General features: G+C 44.3%; 1 protein-coding gene across 6 annotated transcripts in view; it reads right to left on the bottom strand.

The window, feature by feature from the left end:
• Window positions 1-23,766, bottom strand: part of PDE1C (phosphodiesterase 1C) — a 426,361-nt gene that overhangs the window by 38,094 nt on the left and 364,501 nt on the right. For all 6 annotated transcript variants that reach the window (XM_074945378.1, XM_074945379.1, XM_074945381.1 and 3 more), the window contains one exon: window positions 9,103-9,180. In XM_074945378.1, the coding sequence (XP_074801479.1) occupies window positions 9,103-9,180 (78 nt within the window). The remainder of the gene's footprint in view (window positions 1-9,102; window positions 9,181-23,766) is intronic.

Below are 23,766 nucleotides of genomic sequence, written 5' to 3'. Positions count from 1 at the left end.
CTCTTTACAGGTGGCAGCTAGAATGCTGGTGCTGTCTGTGCACAAGGAGGGTGAATAATTTTTTGGTATCTGATTTGAAATAGCATCAGTTTGATGCACCAGTACAGCCAAGGCTAACCAAGGGTCAGCAAAAGATTCTGGAGCTGGATCCCTTGAATAAGAGATGGCACATAATAGTCTCTTGAGCCTAGACTGTGACTTTACAGTCTGTGCTGACTAAGGTATGGCACACAGCGCTCTAGGAGTAAAGCGAAGAATGAACTGTGATTCAGTCAATTCCTCCCTTACTTCCCCCATTCGGTTTGGGTGGAACAAGAGCCTCCCTTCTAAATGCAGTATTAAAGCACCAGGCACAAAAAGCTAACTTGTAGAAAGACTGTCTACCATTCATTGACTCTGTGGAAGCTAGTCCTGGTTTGAACAAGCCAAATAAGCTGAAACATCTTTATGTTTGCCCACAAGAACAGAGCCATCCGGCAGCACAGTGGATGATGTATGTACTGACAAAGCAAAACACAACTGACAATCTGGACAGTATCCCTTTAAAATTGGACTACGGTATGCTTCCTAGTTACAGTGTTTCTTCTTTCTAGGTTTCACATTTTCACTTAGACATATCAATGCTGCAGTCAGAGGCCCAGATCCTCAAAGGTATTTAGACTCCTAACTCCCAATGAAATCAGTGGGAATTAGGTGAAAAAAACACCTTTGAGGATTAGGGCCCAGAGTCTCATGGACTTTAAGGCCAGAAGGGACCATCTTGTTCATCTAGTCTGACCTCCTGCACATCACAGGCCACAGAACCTCACTCAGCCACTCCTGGAATAGACCCATAACCTTTGGCTGAGTTACTGAAGTCCTCAAATCATGATTTAAAGACTCCAAGTTACAGGGAATCCACTGTTTACACTAGTTTAAACAGCAAGTGACCTGTGCCCCATGCTGCAGAGGAAGGCGATCCCCTTTCCCTTCCCCCACCCCCGGAGTCTCTGCCAATCTGACCCAGGGGAAAATTCCTTCCCAACTCCAAATATGGCGATCAGTTAGACCCTGAACATGTGGGCAAGACCCACAAGCCAGACACTTGGGAAGAATTCTCTGTAGTAACTCAGGGCCCTCCCCACCTAGTGTCCCATCACCAGCCATTGGAGATATTTGCTGCTAGCAGTTGTAGATCAGTTACATGCCATTGTAGGCAGTCTCATCATATCATCCCTTCCATGAACTTATCGAGCTCAGTCTTGAAACAAGTTAGGTTTTTTTACCCACACAGAGCCCCTTGGAAGGCCATTCCAGAACTTCCTTCCTCTGATGGTTTGAAACAGTCATCTAATTTCAAGGCTTAACTCGTTGATGGCCAGTTTATATCCATTTGTTCTTGTGTCAGCATTGGTGCTTAACTTAAATAACTCCTCTCGCTCCCTGGTATTTATCTCTCTGATGTTTTGATAGAGAACAATTGTATCTCCCGTCAGCCTTCTTTTGTCTAAATAAGCTTAGCTGCTTAAGTCTTCTCTCATAAGGTAGGTTTTCCATTCCTCTGATCATCCTAGTAGCCCTTCTCTGCACCTGTCCCAGTTTGAATTCAATTTTCTTAAACATGGGAGACCAGAATTCCACATGACATCTCACCAGTGCCTTGTATAATGGCAATAACACTCCCCTATCACTACTGGATATATCTCGCCTAATGCATCCTAGGATCACATTAGCTTTTTTCACAGCTGCATCATGTTGGCAGCTCATAGTCATCCTGTGATCTTCCATATCTTTTAAAATAGCCATGATCTGAGGGGATGTGCAAACTTGAGACTGACTACTGGTGGGGCAGGGAAGACAAGATGTGTTGCTTCTCGTTACTAATATCTCTTCAGCAGCTATCCCATATTCTTCCTTCCATCTTGAGAAGCTTTTCTGTCTGCTTTCTATTTCAGTTATTTACCTCGGCTGTGATCTGGTTTCACTCTAAGGGCACAATCTTGCTCCGGAATATGACATGTGTGGACATGTCAGAGTAGACTTGATTGTCCCTGGACTTAGTGGAGGGAAGATACAAGGAGCACTTTCCCTCCTTGGTGGAAAGCAGGAAGTACTCTGTCTATGCACCTCTAGGGGTACAAACTGACCTAAAATGGGTAGACTAGAAGTGGGACCATAGCCCCACCTCTCCAGGCAGTGTGCAAAGTTGGAGGCTGTGCTGGGGGTGGCAGGAATTGTCACAAGGGATTTTGCAGGTTCACATTCCCCTTATATTTCAAGGAGATGGGGGGAAGCATTGTGACTCCTGAGCACTTCTTTGTGTATTGCAGCTCTACATCGCCTCCAAAGTAGAACTATGGCCAAATGCCAACATCTAACCTGAGTATGCATCTTTTAAAGTTACCTAGACAAACAGCACACACAAGCACTGACAGCTGATTTCTTAAGACATGCAACTGGGATGAGTGAACCAGTTAAAGTACAATAAGAACTGCGCTAAATCTTCACCCCAAAGCTGAAATCAAGACACACTGCATTTCCTAATGCCAAGTTTTGCACCCTGGCTTCAACTGAGATTGGAAGTAAAAATAACCAAATACCATAAGAAAGTCTGTGCTTTGTGTTCTTCCAGAAGGGATTCCTGGAAATTGGGCACATACACCCCAATCCTTTGTTTTCATGAGATTTTCACCAAAAAGAAGTATGAAGAAGTATGATAGGTTTTAGTTACTTATCCAAACATTTTCTTGCTCTCGTCATCTAATGCATGGCATGATTAAACAATATACCTGAGATCAGGGTTGAACACTAAGGCTGGGTTCCTGTAACTAACTTCCGTGATCACATTTACATTCTGTTTATTACCTAGTCGACATTAAAGGGGAGTAAAAATAATAAACAGATAGAGTACATACCTTTGTCTATTCAAATTAAAACTTGCCTTCGGTATCACCTTTTGTTAAATAAGTCATAGCTATGCCCCAGCCCAGACTAGAGAATAATAACTATTTATTTATTTGCATAGTTATCCAGCTAGTGAACTATAATTAGATGTTTGGACAGCAATTAAGCATCTGTGTAGTAAAAAGCAAAGGTGTGTTTGGACAGCACAACGCTACCATGCCTTCCAGGGCAGTTTTTGGGTCGGGACTGTCTTTATAACATGTGCATAGAGTCTAGCATAATCAGCCCCAATTCCTAGATTAGCAATAGAAATAAATAAAGGAAGGAAGGAAGGGAATAATTTATATCCAGCAAGTCTTGACCCACTGAGATCCCAATTTTTCTTTGAAGTTGGATTGTGATGCGTCCCATGTAGCATAGAAACTGTGAGGACCAGAGGAAAGGGGATAGCTATCATATCTGCCTCATGAACCCCGCTGAAAGCTGAACAGAATTATGCTTCTGTCAATATGGAAGAATCAGCCTAATATTTGGAGCTTTGGGCACCTCTACTTATGTGGTCTCAAATTTACCCTCATTACCATTGCCATACTTCTAGGAAGTAAGGACAAATCTTGCTCATTTACCCATTTGAGCAGTCCCATTGACAACAAGCCTACTTATGTGAGTAAGGTGAGCAAGACTTCGCCACAAGATAGAGATTCCTTAGTGCAGCAGCCTACCTTCACTGTTGGATATTGATTTTGGCTGGATAGACATATAACTCTGCACTGCAACACTGAAAATCATGCCAGTCAGGGTTGCCAGGCGTGCAGTTTTCGACTGGAATGCCCAGTTGAAAAGGGACCCTCGTGGCTCTGGTCAGCACCGCTGACTGGGCCATTAAAAGTCCAGTCAGCGGCGCAGCAGGGGCCCAGAGCTAACACACAGCTCCTGGAAGTGGCTGCCAGGTCCTTGCAGCCCCTAAGTGCATGGGGGGGCCAGGGAGGCTCTGCACGCTGCCCCCGCCCCGAGTGCCGGTTCTGCAGCTCCCATTGGCCAGGAACCGTGATGAATGGGAGTTGTGGGGGAGAAGCTTGTGGGCACAAAGGCAGCGCTCAGAGCCTCCCTGGCTGCCCATGCACCTAGGGGCTGAAGGGACCTGGCGGCCACTTCCTGGGAGCTGTGGTAACCACCGCCAGGACTCTGCACCCCCCAACACCCCAACTCTCTTCCAGAGCCTACACCCCCTCCCCCCAACACCCAAACCCCCTGCCCCAGCCCTGAGCCCCCTCCTGCACCACAAACCCCTCATCCCAGCCCTACTCAGAGCCCACACCCCCAGCCGGAGCCTGCACCCCCTCCCATACTCCAAACCCCTCAGCTCCAGCCCAGAGCACCCTCCTGCACCCCAAACCCCTCATCCCTGGCCCCACTCAGAGCCCATACCTCCAGCCGGAGCCCTCCCGCCTCCCCCCCCCCGGCACCCTAACCCCTGCGCCATCCCGAAGCCCTCTCCCGCACCCTGAACCCCTCATTCTCGCCCCAGCCCAGAGCCCTCACCCACCTCCTGCATCCCAACCCACTGCCCCAGCCCAGTGAAAGTGAGTGAGGGTGGGAGAGAGTGAGCGACAGAGGGAGGGGAATGGAGCGAGCGGGGGCTGGGCCTCGGAGAAGGGGCGGGGCAGGGGAGGGACCTCAGGGAAGGGGCGGGGCAGGGGTGTTTGGTTTTGTGCAATTAGAAAGTTGGCAACCCTAATGCCAGTGCTCACTCCAGAAGGAGGCTGCAAAGACAGGTGGACTCTTTGATGCAGCTGATATGTTTTAATAACAGCTCCACTGTTCAGAGTGACACCAGGAAAGGACATCTGTTAACACAAGTAGTAAAATGCCCTATAGAAACACGGAACTATTGCCATTAAAATGAATTAATGCTATAGAAGAGAGCATTCTATTCACCAACAATGCATTATATCAGAAGTTCAGGTAATCACACTAACTAATCTGCCACCACAGGTATTTTAAAATCCTCTTGAAGGATACTTGGGCACAGTAATAAAAGGAATCGTTGGCCCATAGCTACAGTATATTGGGTGACTAGGGAGTGATTGCCAAATAGAATCAGCAGCAAATGACTGCAAGTAGGTGTTTGCAAGTGCAGCATATACAACGTAACTGAACAGGTTATGTTAACAACATTTGCCTGCTCATGTCAGAAAACCAACTCCTGAATTCTTGTTAAGTCTGGTATGCACAGAAATGTAGATTAGGTTTATAAAAATAATAAAACATATCTATATTCTCTCCATATTCTAGGACAAATATGTTCAATAGGAGGAACGTGATATTTTTGAAATTTCTACCTGGTAAAACATGGGGTTACAATTTAGCCACTAGATGGGAGCATTGCTTATTACACACTTATCCTTGGCATGTTTTCCTCTTTCAGAGTGGCAGTTCCTCCAGCCAAGAGAGTACAGATGTGAAACTGGAGTGTTTATTACTAGAATGATAAGCTCACATGCTTAGAAGCATAATAAAATCCTTCTAATTGTCTATTATTCCTAGTTTAATAGAAATAATAGAACAAACTGTGCTTTGATCCCAAGAGCAACAAATTCCAGTAACAACGATAACAAGGTGGCCTCCGCGTAGATCAGTGGAATCCCTAACAGGGATCCTCTCCCTACTTTTTTTTGCTTACTGTCTGCCGTTGTGCTGTTTCTTTTGCATCCTTAGCAAGGCAATTATTCAATAAGTAAAAAATAGGTTTTCCAACCTTCTCTAATAATATTCTATCCAAATGGAAATATTTGACATGCTATTCATGCTGATGATGTTTCTGATAAGACTGTGTTGCTGTCATTCTATATTTCCTTTCTCAGTACTGAAGATAAAGTATACATTACTGAACAGGGGGCCTGCTCCATAAGCAAGGACATTCACAAGTAAAGAACTATAGTAAAGCAATGAGTGTCTGGCTGAAATCAACCAGAATAAGTTTGACAGAGTGAAGGGAGAGGAAAGATGATCCACTGTAAAGGGGCTAGCTTAGGACTTGGGAGACCTGGGTTCATGTCTTTTCTCCACCACAGACTTCTTCTGTGATCTTGGACAACTTATTTAGCCCCTGTATGTGTCAGTTCCCCATCTGTAAAATAGGGGAAATACTTCCTTACCTCACAGGGTGTTGTCATGTGCTACATTAAAGATTGCAAGGCACTCCGATACTACAGTAATGGGAACAATAGAAATACCCAAATTCTGCTAACAATTCACGCTCTTCAATCACATTCTCAGCTTCTTACTCAGGAGTAACTCCCTTTGAAAGCAGTTGGAATTATCCCTGACTAAAGACCTCAGGATTTGGCTTCTAATGTACAGGTATAGCAGTTTATATAATATGCAATGTGGAGCTTCCAAAAAGCTGGTTCCTACTCAGCTACTGCGAAGTTTCTATTTTATGGAGAAGGAGAAGATTATGCTAAGTTCCCCAGACTCTCTGTGCAAATACCTTATTCTGTAAGGGCTAGTCTACACTGGCAACACTAAAGCGCTGCCGCGGCAGTGCTTTAAAGTGGCTTGTGTGGTCACGGCAGAGCGCTGGGAGAAAGCTCTCCCATCGCTCTAAAAAAAACCCACCTCCATGAGGGGTGCGGCTCCCTGCGCTGGTGCAGTCTCTACACTGGCGCTTTACAGCACTGACACTTGCTGCACTCAGGGAGGGGTGTTTTTTCACACCCCTGAGTGAGAAAGTTGTAAAGTGCCAGTGTAGACAAGCCCTAAGTGACTTAGCCCCTGCACTTTCAAAGACTTATGCACATGCTTAACTTTACATATTGTGAACTCATTCTGATTACTGATAGTGCATAAAGTCAAGCACAGGTAAGCTTTTGCAAGATCAGGGTCTTATACTCTATTATAGCAGTTCTCAAACTGTGGGTCAGGCCCCCAAAGTGGATCACAACCCCATTGTAATGGGGTCACCAGGGCTGGTGTTCGACTTGCTGGGGCCCAGGGCTGAAGCCCGAACCCCACCGCCTGGGGCTGAAGCCTGAGCCCCACCACCCGGGGATGAAACCTGAGGGTTTCAGCCCTGGGTGACAGGTCTCAGGCTTTGGCCCCCCCATCCTGGGGCAGTGAGGCTTGGGCTCAGGCTTCAGTCCCCCCTCCTGGGGTCATGTAGTAATTTTGTTGTCAGAGGGGGACGCGGTGCAATGAAGTTTGAGAATCCCTGTTCTATTACATGCAGGTGTGACTCTATATCCCTACAGTGTCTGTCTGTCTCTCTCTCTCTCTCTCTCTCTCTCTCTCTCCAGCTTACCTGAAGTTGGCTGTGTAAATATTTCATTATTCTGCATGTAACCATGTGTCTCAAACTAGCACTTCTTTTTCTAGATCCCCCACTCTGCTAGTAAAGTGCTTTGTCCCACAGCAAGTAACAGATAGAGCTGATTGAACAGTATTTGTCAAAACAAGAAAGTGACATGTGTACATCTTTTCTTTGGTTTGAAAATCATTCACAAACTTTTTCTGCTTTCTGACAATGAAGTAAGAGCTGTCTGAAGTGTCTGAATGAACAATACTCAGCCTCTGGGTTGCTCCTGCATTGTTTCTTTTGACTATTTACTATGTGATTGATCACCTGGTACTGGTTCTGCTCTCTAAATGGATGTCTCGCACTTTTTAACAGGAGAGTAACAAATAGTTATTCTCAGCAGTGCACAAGAAATAGTAGATAATAAAACGTGAATAACAGATTCACGAAGATTTGGGGATTTGCAAATACTTTCATGACCATACAGAGGTCATCTGAATATTCATGATTAATTAATAACATGGGTCTGCAAACAGTAGTGAACTGAACCTGAATCATTTAGTCATTAATATAGCTGCCTTTCTGTTTTTTTCATTATTTGACCAAGGATTTTTTGCTGGTAGATATTTATCTCAAGTGTGTAAAGAATATGGCTTTCTAACAAAATAAGCAAGTCCTGACAGACATTCCTTTTTAAAAAGATCATTTTATAAAATACATATTCATGTGTGTAGAATTAATATATGTTCTTGCATCCACTGTGTTATATTATTTATGTTGTTAGTCACCTTTTCTTCTGAATTATAAAATTATCAGGACAATGTACTTATTGAGTAATTCATTCACATATATCCAATTAAGGGAATATATTTTATTTCAGTGAAATAGAAGATATAATTATTGTCATTCTTAACTTTTGCTGTAGTAGTTACAATAGGATTGTTATTCTTGAGAGTCAAAACCAGATACCATATTGTGTCTATAAAGGTGAAAACTGCATTTTCTCAGTGGATTTAACTGAGATATACAGACGAGTAAAAGGTAACAGCAAGTTATGTATCCATTTATAAATGTAAATTAACGTTTATTAAATCATTCCCATAGCAATAGGCCCACATCCTCAGCTATATTGCAACTCCATTTGGCACACCTGAGGAAAGGGAGAGGAGTAAAGGTGGCTTACATTCGCTTTTATACTTCCTTGATTCCTGGGAACCCGTTTGACTTCTGGCATAATTTAGAGCAGCCTCAGGGCTGCTCTAAATTGTTTCCAGTTGCAATGACACCCAATAGGCTGTTCCACAGCTGTGGCCTATTGGAATGCAGCAGTATTCCAGCCATATCTCTTCTCTAGGATGTCCTTAACATGCACATTACACCAGATGGGGAAGGGGATAGCACAAGGTCGTCTATACTTGTTGTATCTCACTTAGGATTCCACTACTCCAGAGGAATTCTCACATAACCAGTTAAACCAGGAAAATCTTATTTCTATATTGGCATAGTGTGATATATGATTATAAACTATAGGCTAAATTTTGAAGTCAATGGAGTTACTCTGCATTTACAGTGATGTAACTCAGAGCAGAGTTTGACCAAATTAAAGTAAAAAAGATGGAGCTAAATGTAACCATGTTTTCTTTTGAGAAGCTTAAATTATCCAGGAGTTTTCTTGCAGAAATTTTGAGAGTTCATGTGTAAGGAACATGGTATACCAACACAACAATTAAGTACTGCTAGACACTATTTAGGAAAGAGACAATTTTATCTGAAGATGCCCCAAAGAGTTTTGCCAAATGTTGCAGAGTATTTTTTCCCTGGATTTCTTACACTATAATTTTAGGACAAACTATTGGCTGTCTAGAATGCACTGCACCACATACAGTGGTGGGGGAAAAAAGTGATAGAAATTAGGTCCTTACCATCTGATTTCTTTGATTCATTTCCCATACTAGACTGATCTTTCTTGTCTGACTTGTTATCATCATCCTTCAATTCACCTGGAAATAAGAAGTGAAACATATAAGCATCTTTAATATAGGCTGTGGCTCAGTACTGCCTCTAATCCAATCAAATTAAAGTATTTGAGAAAGATTTGTCTTCATGGGAAATAGCACATATAGGAATTAGTTGATATTTCAGATTAGCACACTATTGTGATAAGTCACCAGATAAGATTTACACAACTCTTAACAGAAAATTCAAACTTCACAAATAGCTTGTCGATTTCAAATAATTGTGGGTATCTCTTTAAGTACAGAAAGGAAGTACAAATGCAAATTTATGTGCATAACCCCTTTTGGCAATAACAGCTGTGTCTCACAATAAAATGTAGCATTGTTCTTGTTCCAAAATCAAGACCTCTAAAATGGGCACTTTTAAAGGGCAAGTAGTTTTGAGAATGGCCATGGGACACTGTTTATACATGACATCCTCCCACAGGCAAATCCCTGTCTAAAGGTGCCACCTTAAAATATCCCAAACTATACAAAAAAAATGTTATTTGACTTTTAGTTACTAATCACATCTACTTCTAGACCTGTTTTTACTGGATGATGCTTAAGTTTCATAGCGGTAAGTGGCTGGGTCCCCTAGGTAGCTCTAATCCAAGGAAGGAAGGCCTTAGGTGACGTACAATGAAAACAGCAATTGGACCCTTGAGGTACATTCCTACTTTATGAAGCCTGGGAATGTGCATGGGGATCATCCTCAATCTTCATTGCCAATTATTAGGTACTTCAATCACAAACTGAAGAGAACAGATTGACAGAGCCAGGAGAGTACCCAGAAGTCATCTACTACAGGACAGGCCCAACAAAGAAAATAACAGAACGCCACTAGCTGTCACCTTCAGCCCCCAACTAAAACCTCTCCAGTGTATCATCAAAGATTTACAACCTATCCTGAAAAATGATCCCTCACTCTCACAGATCTTGGGAGACAGACCAGTCCTCGCTTACAGACAGCCCCCCAACCTGAAGCAAATACTCTCCAGCAACCACACATCACACAACAAAAACACTAACCCCGGAACCTATCCTTGCAACAAAGCCCGATGCCAAATCTGTCTACATATTTATTCAAGTGACACCATCATAGGACCTAATCACATTAGCCACACCATCAGGGGCTCGTTCACCTGCACATCTACCAATGTGATATATGCCATCATGTTCCAGAAATGCCCCTCTTCCATGTACATTGCCCAAACCGGACAGTCTCTAAGCAAAAGAATAAATGGACACAAATCTGACATCAGGAATCATAACATTCAAAAACCGGTAGGAGAACACTTCAACTTCTCTGGACACTCAGTAAAAGATTTAAGGGTGGCAATTTTGCAACAGAAAAGCTTCAAAAACTGACTCCAATGAGAGACTGCTGAGCTTGAATTAATATGCAAACTAGATACCATTAACTTGGGTTTGAACAGAGACTGGGAGTAGCTGGGTCATTACACATATTGAATCTATTTCCCTATGTTAAGTCTCCTCACACCTTCTTGTCAACTGTCTAAATGGGCCATCTTGATTATCACTACAAAAGTTTTTTTCTCCTGCTGATAATAGCTCAACTTAATTAATTAGCCTCTTACAGTTTGTATGGCAACTTCCACCTTCTCTGTATGTATATATATATCTTCTTACTATATGTTCCATTCTATGCATCCGATAAAGTGGGCTGTAGCCCACGAAAGCTTATGCTGTAATAAATTTGTTAGTCTCTAAGGTGCCGCAAGTACTCCTGTTCTTTAAACTGGAGAGTGGTAAAACTACTCAGACCAGACTCTTCCTCTTTCTCTTTGAACCAGACTATGTTTGTTGTCAAACTATATTGGAAATCAATATTTAAAAAGAGTCAGACTTTGTCAGTGATCGTTCAGCTCCAGAGTCCAAACAGCAGTGACCAGAGATATGTCTCGCTAGTTGCCCAGTGAGGCAGCATTCATGGACAAATGGGAAAAGCAGGCCCATACATGAAGGAACAACAGTGGGTCAGCATCCCATCAATCCCCTAGCCCACCTAAAGAGCTCCAAAAGACCTAACCTCAAATAGTCATACCTGGAGTGGAAAAATATTGTTTCCCTTTTCCAACCCGAGTAGCATCCAAATTTAGGTCCCTGGGGATGTTCCAGCTGGGAGTATAAATTGGTGATAGTCAGGTATTTCTTTGATGCAGTTTTGTTTATTTACAAAAAATGAGCAAAGTCCTGTCTCTGAATGCAAAAGGAATCAAATAGCACAAAACAGCTTCTTTTCCTCCTAGAACTAGGAACACTCTTTTCAGCCTGCACCCCAACCCCTTCTGGGGTCAGACACAGGGCTTTCAGCTGCCAGCTGTCTGAGTCTCTGTTTTTTGTCTGTTCTGTGTGCGTGCGCACACACGCACATGCGCACACACACACAACTCAGCAAAAGCTCCTGGGTGGGTTTACATACTCCTTTTTCTCTTTGGTGGAGGCCCATCCTTGCCCTTATGTGAACTGAAGGTTGTGTTCACTCTTATCAATCTCAAGAAAGTTTTAACTCAACCCACAACAAGGTTTCACCCAGTTCATCATAACACCCTACAACACAAATTTGCACATCATCCCCATGAGGCCTAACATGGTGACACCCAAAAACTTATCCCAAACACAAAGAAAATAAATACTTTAACAAATTAGAAGTGATACAACTATAGTTAACTATTTACATATACACAGTGTCTTTCTGTCAGGACAGTTTTACCATCACCTAGATAAAACAATTTTATTCTCACCCAAATCTCTTTGGGGCTTTTCTCTGGATTTCGTATCAGTGTCTAACAACCCCTGCCCATTCTGCTTTACAATGGGGAATTCATCCCTGTGACAACTTTTTCAGTTTCAATTTCCACCGCTATATTCTCAGATCCGGAGGGCAGCCAACCTGAGATTCTGTCCTTCAAACCACAAGTACTAGCATCTGTATCCAATATGAAGAGGGTTTTGAAACATGGATAGACCAAGACAGAAGTAGCCCCAAGAGCCTTTTTCTACTCTGAAATGCTAAATCACACCCTGTTGACCACTGAAATAGTTTCCCTTTCTTACGATTTACTGCTTGTCAGAAACATTTAGCACACAAACAGGGATCAGTTCTTGTTTCAGACCTGCAAGAGATTTGGCAGCTAAGATTCCCCCCAAGACCCTGCATCTGCAAACAGGTTTCAATCACTTGCCATCTTTCCCTTGCCGGAAAGCCACCACAGCATGTATTGGTTATAATACTTTCTGCCCGGAGGTAGGACAATTCATTCATTGCAAATGTAAGAACAATAGAACATCAGAATGGCCATACTGGGTCAGATCAATAGTCCATCTAGCCCAGTATCCTGTCTTCTGACAGTGGCCAATGCCAGCTTCTTCAAAGGGAATGAACAGGACAGGGAAATTATTAAGTGATCCATCCCCAGTTGTTCAGTCCCAGTATCTGGTAGTAAGACACTTAGGGACACTACAAGCATAGGGTTGTGTCCCCGACCATCTTGGCTAATAGCCACTGATGTACCTATCCTTCATGAACTTATCTAATTCTTCTTTAAACCCACTTATAGTTTTGGCCTTCACAATAGCCCCTGGCAATGAGTTCCACAGTCTGACTGTGCATTGTGTGATGAAATACTTCCTTTTGTTGATTCATTGGATAATCCCTGGTTCTTGTGTTATGTGAAGGGGTAAATAACACTTCCCTATTCACTTTCTCCACACCATTCATGATTTAATGGATCTCTATCCCATCCCCCCCAGTCATCTTTTTTGCAAGCTGAATAGTCCCAGCCTTTTCAATCTCTCCTCATGTGGAAGCTGTTCCGTACTCCAATCAATCATATTTATTGCCCTTCTCCATACCTTTTCCATTTCTAATATATCTTTTTTGAGAAGGTGTCATCAAAATTGCACACAGTATTCAAGGTTTGGACGTAACAGGAACACTGATTACTTACAAACTATTTGTCTCATCTAGGCCATATCTTTAAAGGGAACTTACATGGACTGAATTTGCAAGACACCTTTCTGGGCATTTATTACACAGTTACTAGCCATAAATGAAATCCAAGCCAATTAATAGCTCATCCACTATTTCAGCCACCCAGACTTCTTGCTCAAATGCCAGAGTTCTAATCTTCAAACCCAATTTTCAGCTGGGTGCCCTTGCCCCAGCCACTGTTTCCATTTGAGACCAGTTAGGCAGTTCAGTTTTGGATCCCCTCTTGCCTCGCCTTGTGTCTGGTTTAATAACGGTTATGTTTGAGACCACGTGAATTATTCCTGGACATATCACAGAGCCTATTACTCCTTTAGACCCCCACTATTGTTGTTTAACTGCCCAGAGCTAAACAAAAACGATGTGGCTGATCAGTGTATTGCCAAACTTTGCCCCTTCGGATTGGACATTCCTTCATTTTCTGAACTGGGAGAGAGGCTTTCACTAGATGCTTGCAACAATCTGTCTTGGCCTGCCTTAAATTTATTACAATCCTCCTTTTTGTGGCTAGTTTTGTTACAGTACAAACTTGACTGTTTTCTTTAATTTTTGCATTATTGTCAGTTTCCCTTCTTTTACAAAGAGAATTTATCATTTGTTCTAATCATTCAATAAGGTCATGAACCAGATTAGGATCCCCTCTTCCATCAGACATTAGACACAGATCTCTACTTACAGGCCTCACGGAGATCAGCTTCCGTCCTCCTCAACTAATGGTTGCTTCCTCTTCTGGTGCACTGCTCAAGGAAAGGTTCGAGTTCTGTGGCAAATTCCATGGCCTCTTGAGTGTCTTTGGCCTCTTTCTGCTGCTTTTGATCTGCAAGTCCAAGCCCAGCTGAGCATCTACAAACTGGTCCATTGCCAATTTATCCTGGGTATGCCAGGAACACAAGCGTCCGCAGGTCCTCTGCCAGTTCAGGTGAGGTTTCTTCTTTCTCTGTCCTTCTAACTCTTAGCTGTCCCCGGGCCAGCTCAGATTGATGGCTAGCTCCAAACTGCATGTCAAAGGCTTGTACAGGTCTGGATAAGTCAATCTGTTTTCTGGGATAGGTTGTGCAGTACCCTAAGAGCTGGGCCACTCAAGCTGGCTACCAGAACCACCCCTTTCTGTCCACCATCCCAGCCATTCATTTGAGCTATAATGTTGAATTGAACCAAATAAGCCTCCCAGGGAGTTTTCTGTTCAGAAATAGTGGCCTTTTGCATTATTTGAGCTGGGACAGCACAAGCTTCCCCCTCTGGGCCTCTGTGGGTTACACATGGGGTAGGAAATGCTGATAGATATCTCACCCAAGCTCTGACTGCCTCAATTCCTCATCCAGGCAGCTGCCTTCAACTGTGGTCAGTGACCCTTTGATTTATTCTCAGCTTTTTGAATCCTTGCTGCAATTCATCTCAGTTAGCAGTTCCAAACCCACCAAAGCCTGTTTGTCTCCACTAATTCATGGAAAAACTTCTGGTATATGGCAGTCCGACTGTGGGTCACTTCACCAATCTGTTTTACCATGCCAGCCTGGGTGTGTTGCAGCTGAGCTTGCCAATCTGTCCAGGCACTTTGTAGTTGCTGTTCCAACAAGGGTCTTATCTCAGAATGCAACTTCTCGCTGGGCATTTTCTGATTTATAACTTGTTTTAAGTCTTCCTGATTTATAACTTGTTTTAAAAGTCTTCTCTTAACTCCTGTTACAAAGTCTCCAGCTCCTGTTCTTTAGGTCTTGTTTTAATTCCTGCTTTCTGTTTTTGCTTTTGGCAAGTACCTCCATTATTTGTTTCATCTTGGTTCACCAAGTACGCCAGGCTCAGAATCTTCCTCTTCTTGGAAACTGGATCCCACTTCTCACACCAGTGTTGCCCCTTTCCAACCTGAGAAACTAGTTAAAGCTTGAGGCCCTGGGGATGTCCCACATGGGAGTAGAAACTGGTGATAGTCAGATATTTCTTTGATGCAGATTTGTTTGTTTACAATTTAAAGAATCTGCAAAGTCCTGCATCTCTGAATGCAAATAGCAGGAAACTGCTTCTTTTGCTCACAGCGCTAAGAACACTCCTTTCAGCCTGCACCATTAGCCCATATACCTCTCCCCAAATTTCTTCCAGAGCCAGAGTCACTCTGCTTTCAGCTGCTCCCACCAGCTGTGTCTCAAGTGTTTTGTCTGTTCTCCCTCCTTCCTACACAAAACATTATTTAGCAAAAGATCCTGGGTGGATTCACATAGTCCTTCGGTCTTAGGTGGGAACCTATCCTTACAGTTATGTTAATTGAAGGGTGAGTTCACACCTATCAATCACAGTAGGGTTTTACTTGAACCCATAACAAGGTTTCACCCTGCTGACAATACTACTTATGGAAAGGTGGGACTTTCTCTGGCAGTCTGTTAGACCTAGTTTAGATGGCCTCAGCCTGCAGGCTCTTTAAAGTGATGAAAGCATCACATCATACAATCTCTTGGGGCACCAGCCATGATCGTGCTGTGCCAGCCCTGCATCAAAAGTAGCCTCCATCAGCAAGACTCCAATGGAAGGAGCTATGATTTAGAGCTGTCCCCTCATGATGGAATCTCTATGGGAGAGAAGACATGCACACACTAGCTATCCTCCCGCAGGAGGTGAATCATGGGTACTGCAGAATAATCTGCTGGTGCAAGAAGTGAACTGAGCCCAGCCTTGGTTAAAAGTGGGTTTAAAAACAAAAACAAGCAAACAAAACCTCCTGCAGGAGCCCAGTCAAAGCAGGATTAACCACCGATCCTTATTGCAAGAGTAATACAATAACAGCAAAGCAGAACCTCACTAAATCACATTAATGACTGGGAAACCCATTGCAGATGATCAAATTAAGCAAATTATCCTGATGCAACAGTGGAAGAAAGAAAATAAAAATATTCCCAGCTTCCACAATCAACACTCAGTCTGGCACTAAATTCCAGGCCAAAAGACCCTCATTTTTTTATTTAAGTCACAAGCACCTTTCTCTGTGCTGATGAAGAGTAGGTTAAAAAAAAATTCTTGAACTGTGAAATGGAGACTCATATTATACAGCTATATCAAGCTGCGATCCTCATTCCGATGAAATCAACAAAAAGACAAATATATCTCCCACTGATTTCAATGGGCTTTAGATCAGGCTCACAGGGCTCAACTGTGTCTTATTGGAGCCAGTGGGGAAGAGCCAAAGTGAATGCTAGGATTGCAACTGTTGATGGTACCAGTATGATGGGGGAACAGAGCAGGGCACTTTATCTTCTAGTTCCTCTTTGCCAAACCACTGAAAGGCCAATCACAATCTGGTCCACAGTGGTTGCAGTTAAAATCTTGATATTTACACCATGTAGATTTACTGTAGTGCAATATTAACTGTACTTAGAATGGCAGATACCACAAATACCATGTGTGACAGGGTGCACGGCCATGCTTAGGCATACGTAGCGTACATGGCTTCGTAGGGCATCCAAAAATTTGGGGCACCATTTCCCTTGCTGGCTGCAGTGCGGACTCCTCTCCTTTCCGGCCCCTCCTCTGCGCTGGGCCGGCAGGCTTCTCCCCTCCCCTCCACCCTGGCCCCTCCCCTCTGTCCACTCACTCCTCAGCCGGCTCAGGCAGGGAGTCATAGGGCCAGGAGTGGACGTTTGCATGTGAGTGAGCAGGGGGAGCCGGGCCGGAGAGGTGTCAGGCAAGGCTGGGAACAGAACTGGGGGGATACCTGGAGGTTGGGAAGAGAGGCGGGAGGCAAGTGGGCAAAGCCGGGCACAGGACTTCAGGGAGCGGAGGAGGAACCGGGCTAGAGATGGCTCGGGGCAGTCAGGCTGGGAAGGGAAAAGAGTAGGGGTGTGTTCTTTGTCTGGCTTAGTGAGCAAGCAGGGAACGCGCTCGGGCCTCCTGGGGAGCAGGCTGGTGGCCCCAGGGGAGAGCAGCTGTTCCGAGCAGCCCCACATTATACCTGCACCTCTCCCCTCTTCTGCCCACGTGCCCTGCCCCGCCAGCAACTCCCTGCAATCTCTCTCCTAGTCTCCTTTTCACTCCACCTCCCTCTTCTCTGAAGTCTAAGACCAGATTCCAGGATCCCCTTTGGACCGTCACCTTTCCTCTTCTCCCTTCCCCAGCAGGGATCAGCAGACGACACAGGCTGGGAGGCAGGAAAGGCACACACATAACCAGGCTGGGGAGGAGGGAAAGTTGAAGGAAAATAAAAGAAGGTGGTGTTTGCTTTTCCTGCCCATTCACAATATTCTAGTGTCAACAGGAGGAAACTGACACTAAAACAATGGGAAGAGAGGGATGTACCAGGAGCAGAAAAGCAGCAATCAGGACTGCAGAATGCAAGGGAGGGAGCGACTTCTTAGCTGGGGAGGAAGATGGACTTGCCCTTGACAAGGCTGGAGTAGCTGAAAAAACTTTTATTTAGGAAAAAGGGAAATGATTTTTTTCTTGTGGATCCAAGTATCTCCAGGGCTGTCTCTTAAGCTGGTAGCATTTTGAAGAGGGAGAGTTCTAAACAGTGCAGCGTTGAGTGGGATTTTAAAGGTCCCTCCAAGAATGCAGCACCTTCTTCCTCACCTGTGGGAAAGACCTTTAAAAACGGCCTTAAATAATCCAAAACGAGAGCCACTGTTCAAATGAGACTTGGCTGGTTATGGCTCCAACCCCACTGTTGAAGTATTGTTGAAACTGAGTGCTGAGTTATACCCAGTACAATCCCACTCAGCCGTGTGTTGCAACCAGGTGTATAAATCAGGGGAGAAAGAAAGACTGGTGCCTAAATATAATTCCTTTTCTTGTTAAGCTGCACGTCCCAAGTACCTCTTTTCTTTTCAGGATTTCAGGATTAGAGGGAAATGCTCTATTTTAGGGAGAATGAAAGGCCACTTGGGAGTAGATGGTCCAGAGCAGTGGCAGGCAAGGGCCTGGATGCAGGCTGGACTAAGACATTGTTATCAGCTATTTCTTTTTTGTCATTCACATAGGTTTGGGTCATGGCTGACATCCCAGCCATCATGTAAAATGCTTCCCTGTGGCCTTTTGAAATGCACACAGAGGTATCTCACTGCCAAGTTCCTATCCTAGGAGGGGTGGGGAGAGGGAAGGCTGCAAGGTGATCTCCCACCTCATGCAACCAGTGGCCTATGCTTGCCACTGCCATGCTGGAGCCTCCACATTTATTTATTGACAAAATTTTGCAGAATTTTAAAATATTGTGCACAGAATTTAATTTTGTGGTGCTGAATTCCCTCAAGAATATGAGGTGCTGGGCAGTTGAGGGGCGCTGAGAGAAGGGCGCTGGGCAGCAGGGTGTGTGTGTGTCTGTGGGTGGGAGATCTCTGGGCATAGGGATCTGTGGTGGAGATCTCTGGGTGAGGGGCCACTGGGCATGGGCATTGCTGGGCATAAGGGGGTGGGAGGTACAGGGCAGGGGGGCGGTGTGGCGGGGCACGCTGGCAGCGCAGGGCTGGTTTGGGTTACAGGTGGGAGGGAAGTGAAGGGGTTAGGGGTGAAGGCAGCACAATTAAACTGAACTGTTTTTAATAAAGTGCATGTGGCAAGTTTTCCAATACTGTAAGCTTATGTTTGTATTGCTTAGAGTAATTCGGGCATAAGGGCGCCAGTTTAATAATACTGTGTAGGGCCCCATAAATCCTAAGGACGGCCCTGACAGGGTGAGTACCCCACACAGGCTCTGAATGGGTTAATATGGCTGGAGAGGAAAATTAACATACCAGGCTTGGCTGCGTTGGGGGAAGGGCGGATGAAACCCTTAATTGTGGATGAAGCCCAGCTAGGGAGAGGACTATAATCAGAGGAAGTTGAGAGCAGGAGGTGGCTGCTAGGAGGAGAGGAAGGAACTCTGCAGTCCCTCTCTTTGGGACTAGAAAGGTTGTGAGGAGAAAGCCCAGGGGGAGGGGGAGAGTAAACCTGGGGATCCTAGCCCCAGTAGAGAAGGCTGGCAAGCAAGAGGAAGTGTAGTGCAGGCTCTGGAGGTGCACACTGAAAGAAGGGCAGGATTTGGATGTCTAGGGGGAGAACCCGGGGTTGTGTTCAGTTAAGGAACAAAGCAGGGGAACTGGAGGTGTACAAAGAAAGGAAAGGTCAAGACTGAGAAGTTAGTACTTTCAGTTTGAGATTTTGTTGGGAGATTCTTGGGGAGAGCCCTGGGACACCTGCCCCCGAAATAAAGGTGAGCTTAGGGAGGCTGTGGGGGAGAAGGTGTGAGAAAGGCCATGGTAGGAAGAAGCCCAGAGAAGCAGCAGCAAGCAGTTGGACTGAGCAGACCTTGGCTTCTAGTTATATGGTCCCTGGCCTGGCACCTGGTGTACTGAGTGTACTGAGTGGCCCCAGGTTCCCCTACCAGCCACTGGTATAGTGGTGCGAGACCAGAAAAGGGGACAAGGATGTCAAAGAGCCCTGAGAACCACACGCCCAGAGTTGGAACTGAAGATTTGATACAAGGTCTTGGACATTTGTTTGTTGGACTTCTTGTTAACCTAGAAGGGCTAGACTTAAATGGAGACATGGCCGGAAGGTCAACTCACAGGAAGAAGTGGACCACTGGAGGACCAAAACAGCCATTGGCAGCAGGTGCCAGATGGGGATAGAGATGCTACGACACACACGGACATGAGGAGGCACCCAAGCAGTGAGGCCAGCCTTCTATGTCATGACACAATTAACTCCTACATTAAATATCAAAAAGATTTTAACAGCATCTACTGTACTAAAGAACAGGCGGGCATTACTTGTTTGGGCAATGTAGAGGGAGAATCTGAAAATCATCTGTCTCCAGTACTTCTGAAAGTCATGTTCCCCATCTCCATTACTTTCAGAAACCCCCAATAATATGATGCTCTTCTTGTAAGATGTTGCATGCCCTCACAACTGCTCAGTGACTGAAGGATCACGCCCTGAGGTTTCTCCCCCACACCCCAATATCACTTTTGATTTCTCAGTTCATTGCATACTTGAATATTAAACCCTTTAATCTTTCTCTCTTTGCCTCCTTAAGGCCTCAGTTCAACAAAACATTTAAGCATGTGCTTAAGTCCATCCCTATTCAGCAAAGCACTAAAACATATGTTTCAGTCACATTAAAGTCAATAGCATCTAAGCTCATGCCTAAAGTTGAGCACTTTGATTAAGAGGGTTAGATGGCTGAATCGAGGCACCAGAGATGAATCTTTCCAAGTTTTATAAATAATAGCCATGGGGGGAGGAGAAAGGGAAGTAGAGAGAGAAAGAGAGGGTCTGCCTATGTGGAGCTCACTGAAGGGCTGGGACCTTCTCATTGCAAGACTGGGATCTGTCATCAAAGAAGAACGCCCAGGTTCCAATGGATATGTGCATCACCCTCGCAAAATTGGCATGAAAATTTACCAGTTAAAACACAAATGTCTACTCACATGCCCTTTATTGTGATTGAGGATGAGAAACTAATGATACTTTATTTACTTTACTTGCCCACTGAAAAATAAAAATGACTTGCCCCAACTGTGCGTACGCAAGGATGATGAATGCCCAAATTAATATTCTTTCATCATGCGCTCCCTCCGAGAAGCCACCAAGGGTCTGACTGACACAGATTTCAAACTAATGTGAGGAGACATTTTTTGAACTTTCACTGAATATAATTTATTATGAAAAGGGGAAGTTATGAATATTATAATAGCTGGCCTACCATATCACTGCAGAATGGTAATGATAATTATCTTCTTGAAAGGAATTACCAAACAATTGAGATAATCAGGAGAATATTTTACAATAAGATATTACCATATAGGCATAGCATAAAGGAAGCAGTATTGAACCCAAGGAGGTGAATGTTATGTTTCATGAGTCCGAAAGGCCCTACAGTAATTATAACTCAAAAGTCTTTTCCAATAAATTAGAGCACAATTTCTTTTCTTGAGCAAGATATTAATGTTCAGAAATCATCCTTTTAAAGTATTTTTTGACACTTACAGAACTGACCCAATGGAGGAAGAGAGCAGCAAAAGGAAGTTACCAAAAGCAATGAAGTGCACGTCATCCCCATACCATTAGAGAAGTATGTAAAACAGAAGGCTTCAGTAAAGTGTCTTTATCTGGTGCAGTTTAATGGGATTTTACATTAATGGGATTTCACATGCAGGAGCCTCCACATTTATTTGACAAAATTTTGCATAATTTTAAAATATTGTGCACAGAATTTAATTTTTTGGTGCTGAATTCTCTCAGGAATATGAGGTGATGGGCAGTTGAGGGGGGCTGTGAGAGGGGCGCTGGGCAGCGGGGTGTGTGTGTGTCTGTGGGTGGGAGATTGCTGGGCATAGGGATCTGTGGTGGAGATCTCTGGGTGAGGGGCCACTGGGCATGGGGGTTGCTGGGCATAAGGGGGTGGGAGATACAGGGTAGGGAGGCGGTGTGGCGGGGCATGCTGGCAGCGCAGGGCTGGTGTGTCTGTTCTGCGCTCATTCCCATGCATTCAAATAAAGTTGGGGCTTTCTGCCACAACATAGGAGAAATCCTATGCCTTGTAGAACGCTCCAACTCTGCTCCCAATACTTCTCCCAAGGATAACAGCTAAATATGTAAAAGGAATATCTAGTTGTAGGTGGAGTGGGTTGCCAAGTGAGATGTACACACCCTGTGCATGTGGTATGCTCTAGCTAATCAACAGCTCCTGATCTCTCTAAGGCAGTAATTCTCAAACTTTAGTAGTGGTGACCCCTTTCCCATAGCAAGCTTCTGGGTGTGACCCTCCCCTTATAAATTAAAAACAGTTTTTTATATATTTAACACCATTATAAATGCTGGAGGCAAGCGGGGTTTGGGGTTGAGGCTGACAGCTCACGACCCCCCATGTAAGAACCTCGCGACCCCCTGAGGAGTCCCAACCCCCAGTTTGAGAACCCCTGCTTTAAGGGGAGGACGGGGAGGAAGGAGGGGGAGAGACAACATCACTAGCTGTCCATTGAAGTCCTATATGTGCTCTGTCCTGGAAGTTGAGATCTGCTGAGCTGCCAGTCCCTAGGTTTGTAATTCTCAGGCTGGGCTTTCTCAGTAGAAGGCCCTTAGCTAGAATTTGTTTACTCATTCTGGCCTGAGTTTTGATTCCATTTTAAGGCACACTGCAAGCCTATCTATTCACTCAGGGCATGTCGACACTGCAGCTGGGAACGCACCTTCCGGCTTGGGCAGATGGACAGGCGCTAACTCTGCTTGAGCAAGTGTGCTAAAAATAGCAGTGTGGACATTGTGACACGGGCAGTAGTATGGGCTCGCCACCTGTGTTCAGACCCAGGCCTGCTCCCAGCTGCAGTGTAAAGATATCCTTGGGGTTTTCCTGAGAGGGTTATTGAGAGTGGTTCGGGAGTAGTTAGCTAGCTGACATTCACTCAGTTGGTGAGTGGTGGTACATGGCTTTATTGTCACTTTCTGTATTTCTGCCTTGTTAACAGGCATATATTTATAAAATGAAAAGGTAATATGCTTTGAACACTTTTAAGATCTCCACCAGTTTCACACACTATATTTTAGGTTATATCAATTCAGGGATTTGTTTGTCCCTTACTTCAAACTAACTTGCTGAATATATTTTCTCATATTCATGCTCAAGCCCTGTCCCCCTCTGCAATTCTTGCTCTGGAAAATCTCCCTTTAAGAGAAATAGCACGGCTCAGGGGCAACTGAGAATAGCCTGATGATGTAGCTAATAATTAAAAAAACAAAACAAAACATGTAACAAAACCTCTCTCATCTTGAGGGTGGGGGTGGGGGGGGAGATGGTCAAAATTTTATTTTTTTTTTGACCAGGTTTATAGCTGGTTTAAAAAAATGGGATGAAACATGTCCCAAAAAAGTACTATTTTTAAAAATGCAATTCAATATTTCTACCAAAAAATGTTGCCAAAAGATTGAATTTCAGAGAATATTGACAAGTTGTAACTGTTCTCATGATATGGCCAATCATTACCTTTTTCCTATTTTATGTTCCTTTTCTTTTTCCTACTCTTTCTATATTTGTCTTTCTACTCTGTAAGTTCTTGAGCAGGATCCATGCCTTCCTTCCTGTTTGTACAGTGCCTAGCACTGATTCAATGAGGGGATACAGGAAACAAGGCCTGTATTTGTCATAAAGAACAGCATAACAAAGGAAACAAGTCACATGTAAATTAAAAGCTCAAAAATTAATGGCCCAGATCCTCTGCTTCTCCTGAAGTCCGTCTGCATCACTGGAGCAGCAGAAAGGGACCTTAAACCAGCCCTGCAGCAGTTCATGAGCTATCTTTGATTCCCTCGTCCTCAGTACAATCAGCATGCACGCAGTGAAACTGAGGATTTCTCCCAGACCATCTGTTTCAACTTCCAGAGTGCACAGTGTACCTGATAGCTGCATGTTCGTGTGGAGGCAAACCTCACCAGTACATCCAATGGTGCAGGAAGGTGCAGCTAGAGCAGGGGTTCTCAATCTTTTTCTTTCTGAGGCTCCCCCAACATGTTATACAAACTCCCCAGCTACCCCTGTGCCACAACGGCCGGTTTTCTGCATATAAACGCCAGGGCCAGCGCGTTAGGGGGCAGCAAGCAAGACAATTGTCTGGGGCCCTATG

This window comes from Natator depressus, chromosome 2 (assembly GCF_965152275.1).
Source record: "Natator depressus isolate rNatDep1 chromosome 2, rNatDep2.hap1, whole genome shotgun sequence".
NCBI classification, from domain to species: domain Eukaryota; kingdom Metazoa; phylum Chordata; order Testudines; family Cheloniidae; genus Natator; species Natator depressus.
Note: the sequence above shows the minus strand (reverse complement) of the source record. Positions and strands in the feature narration are given on the sequence as shown.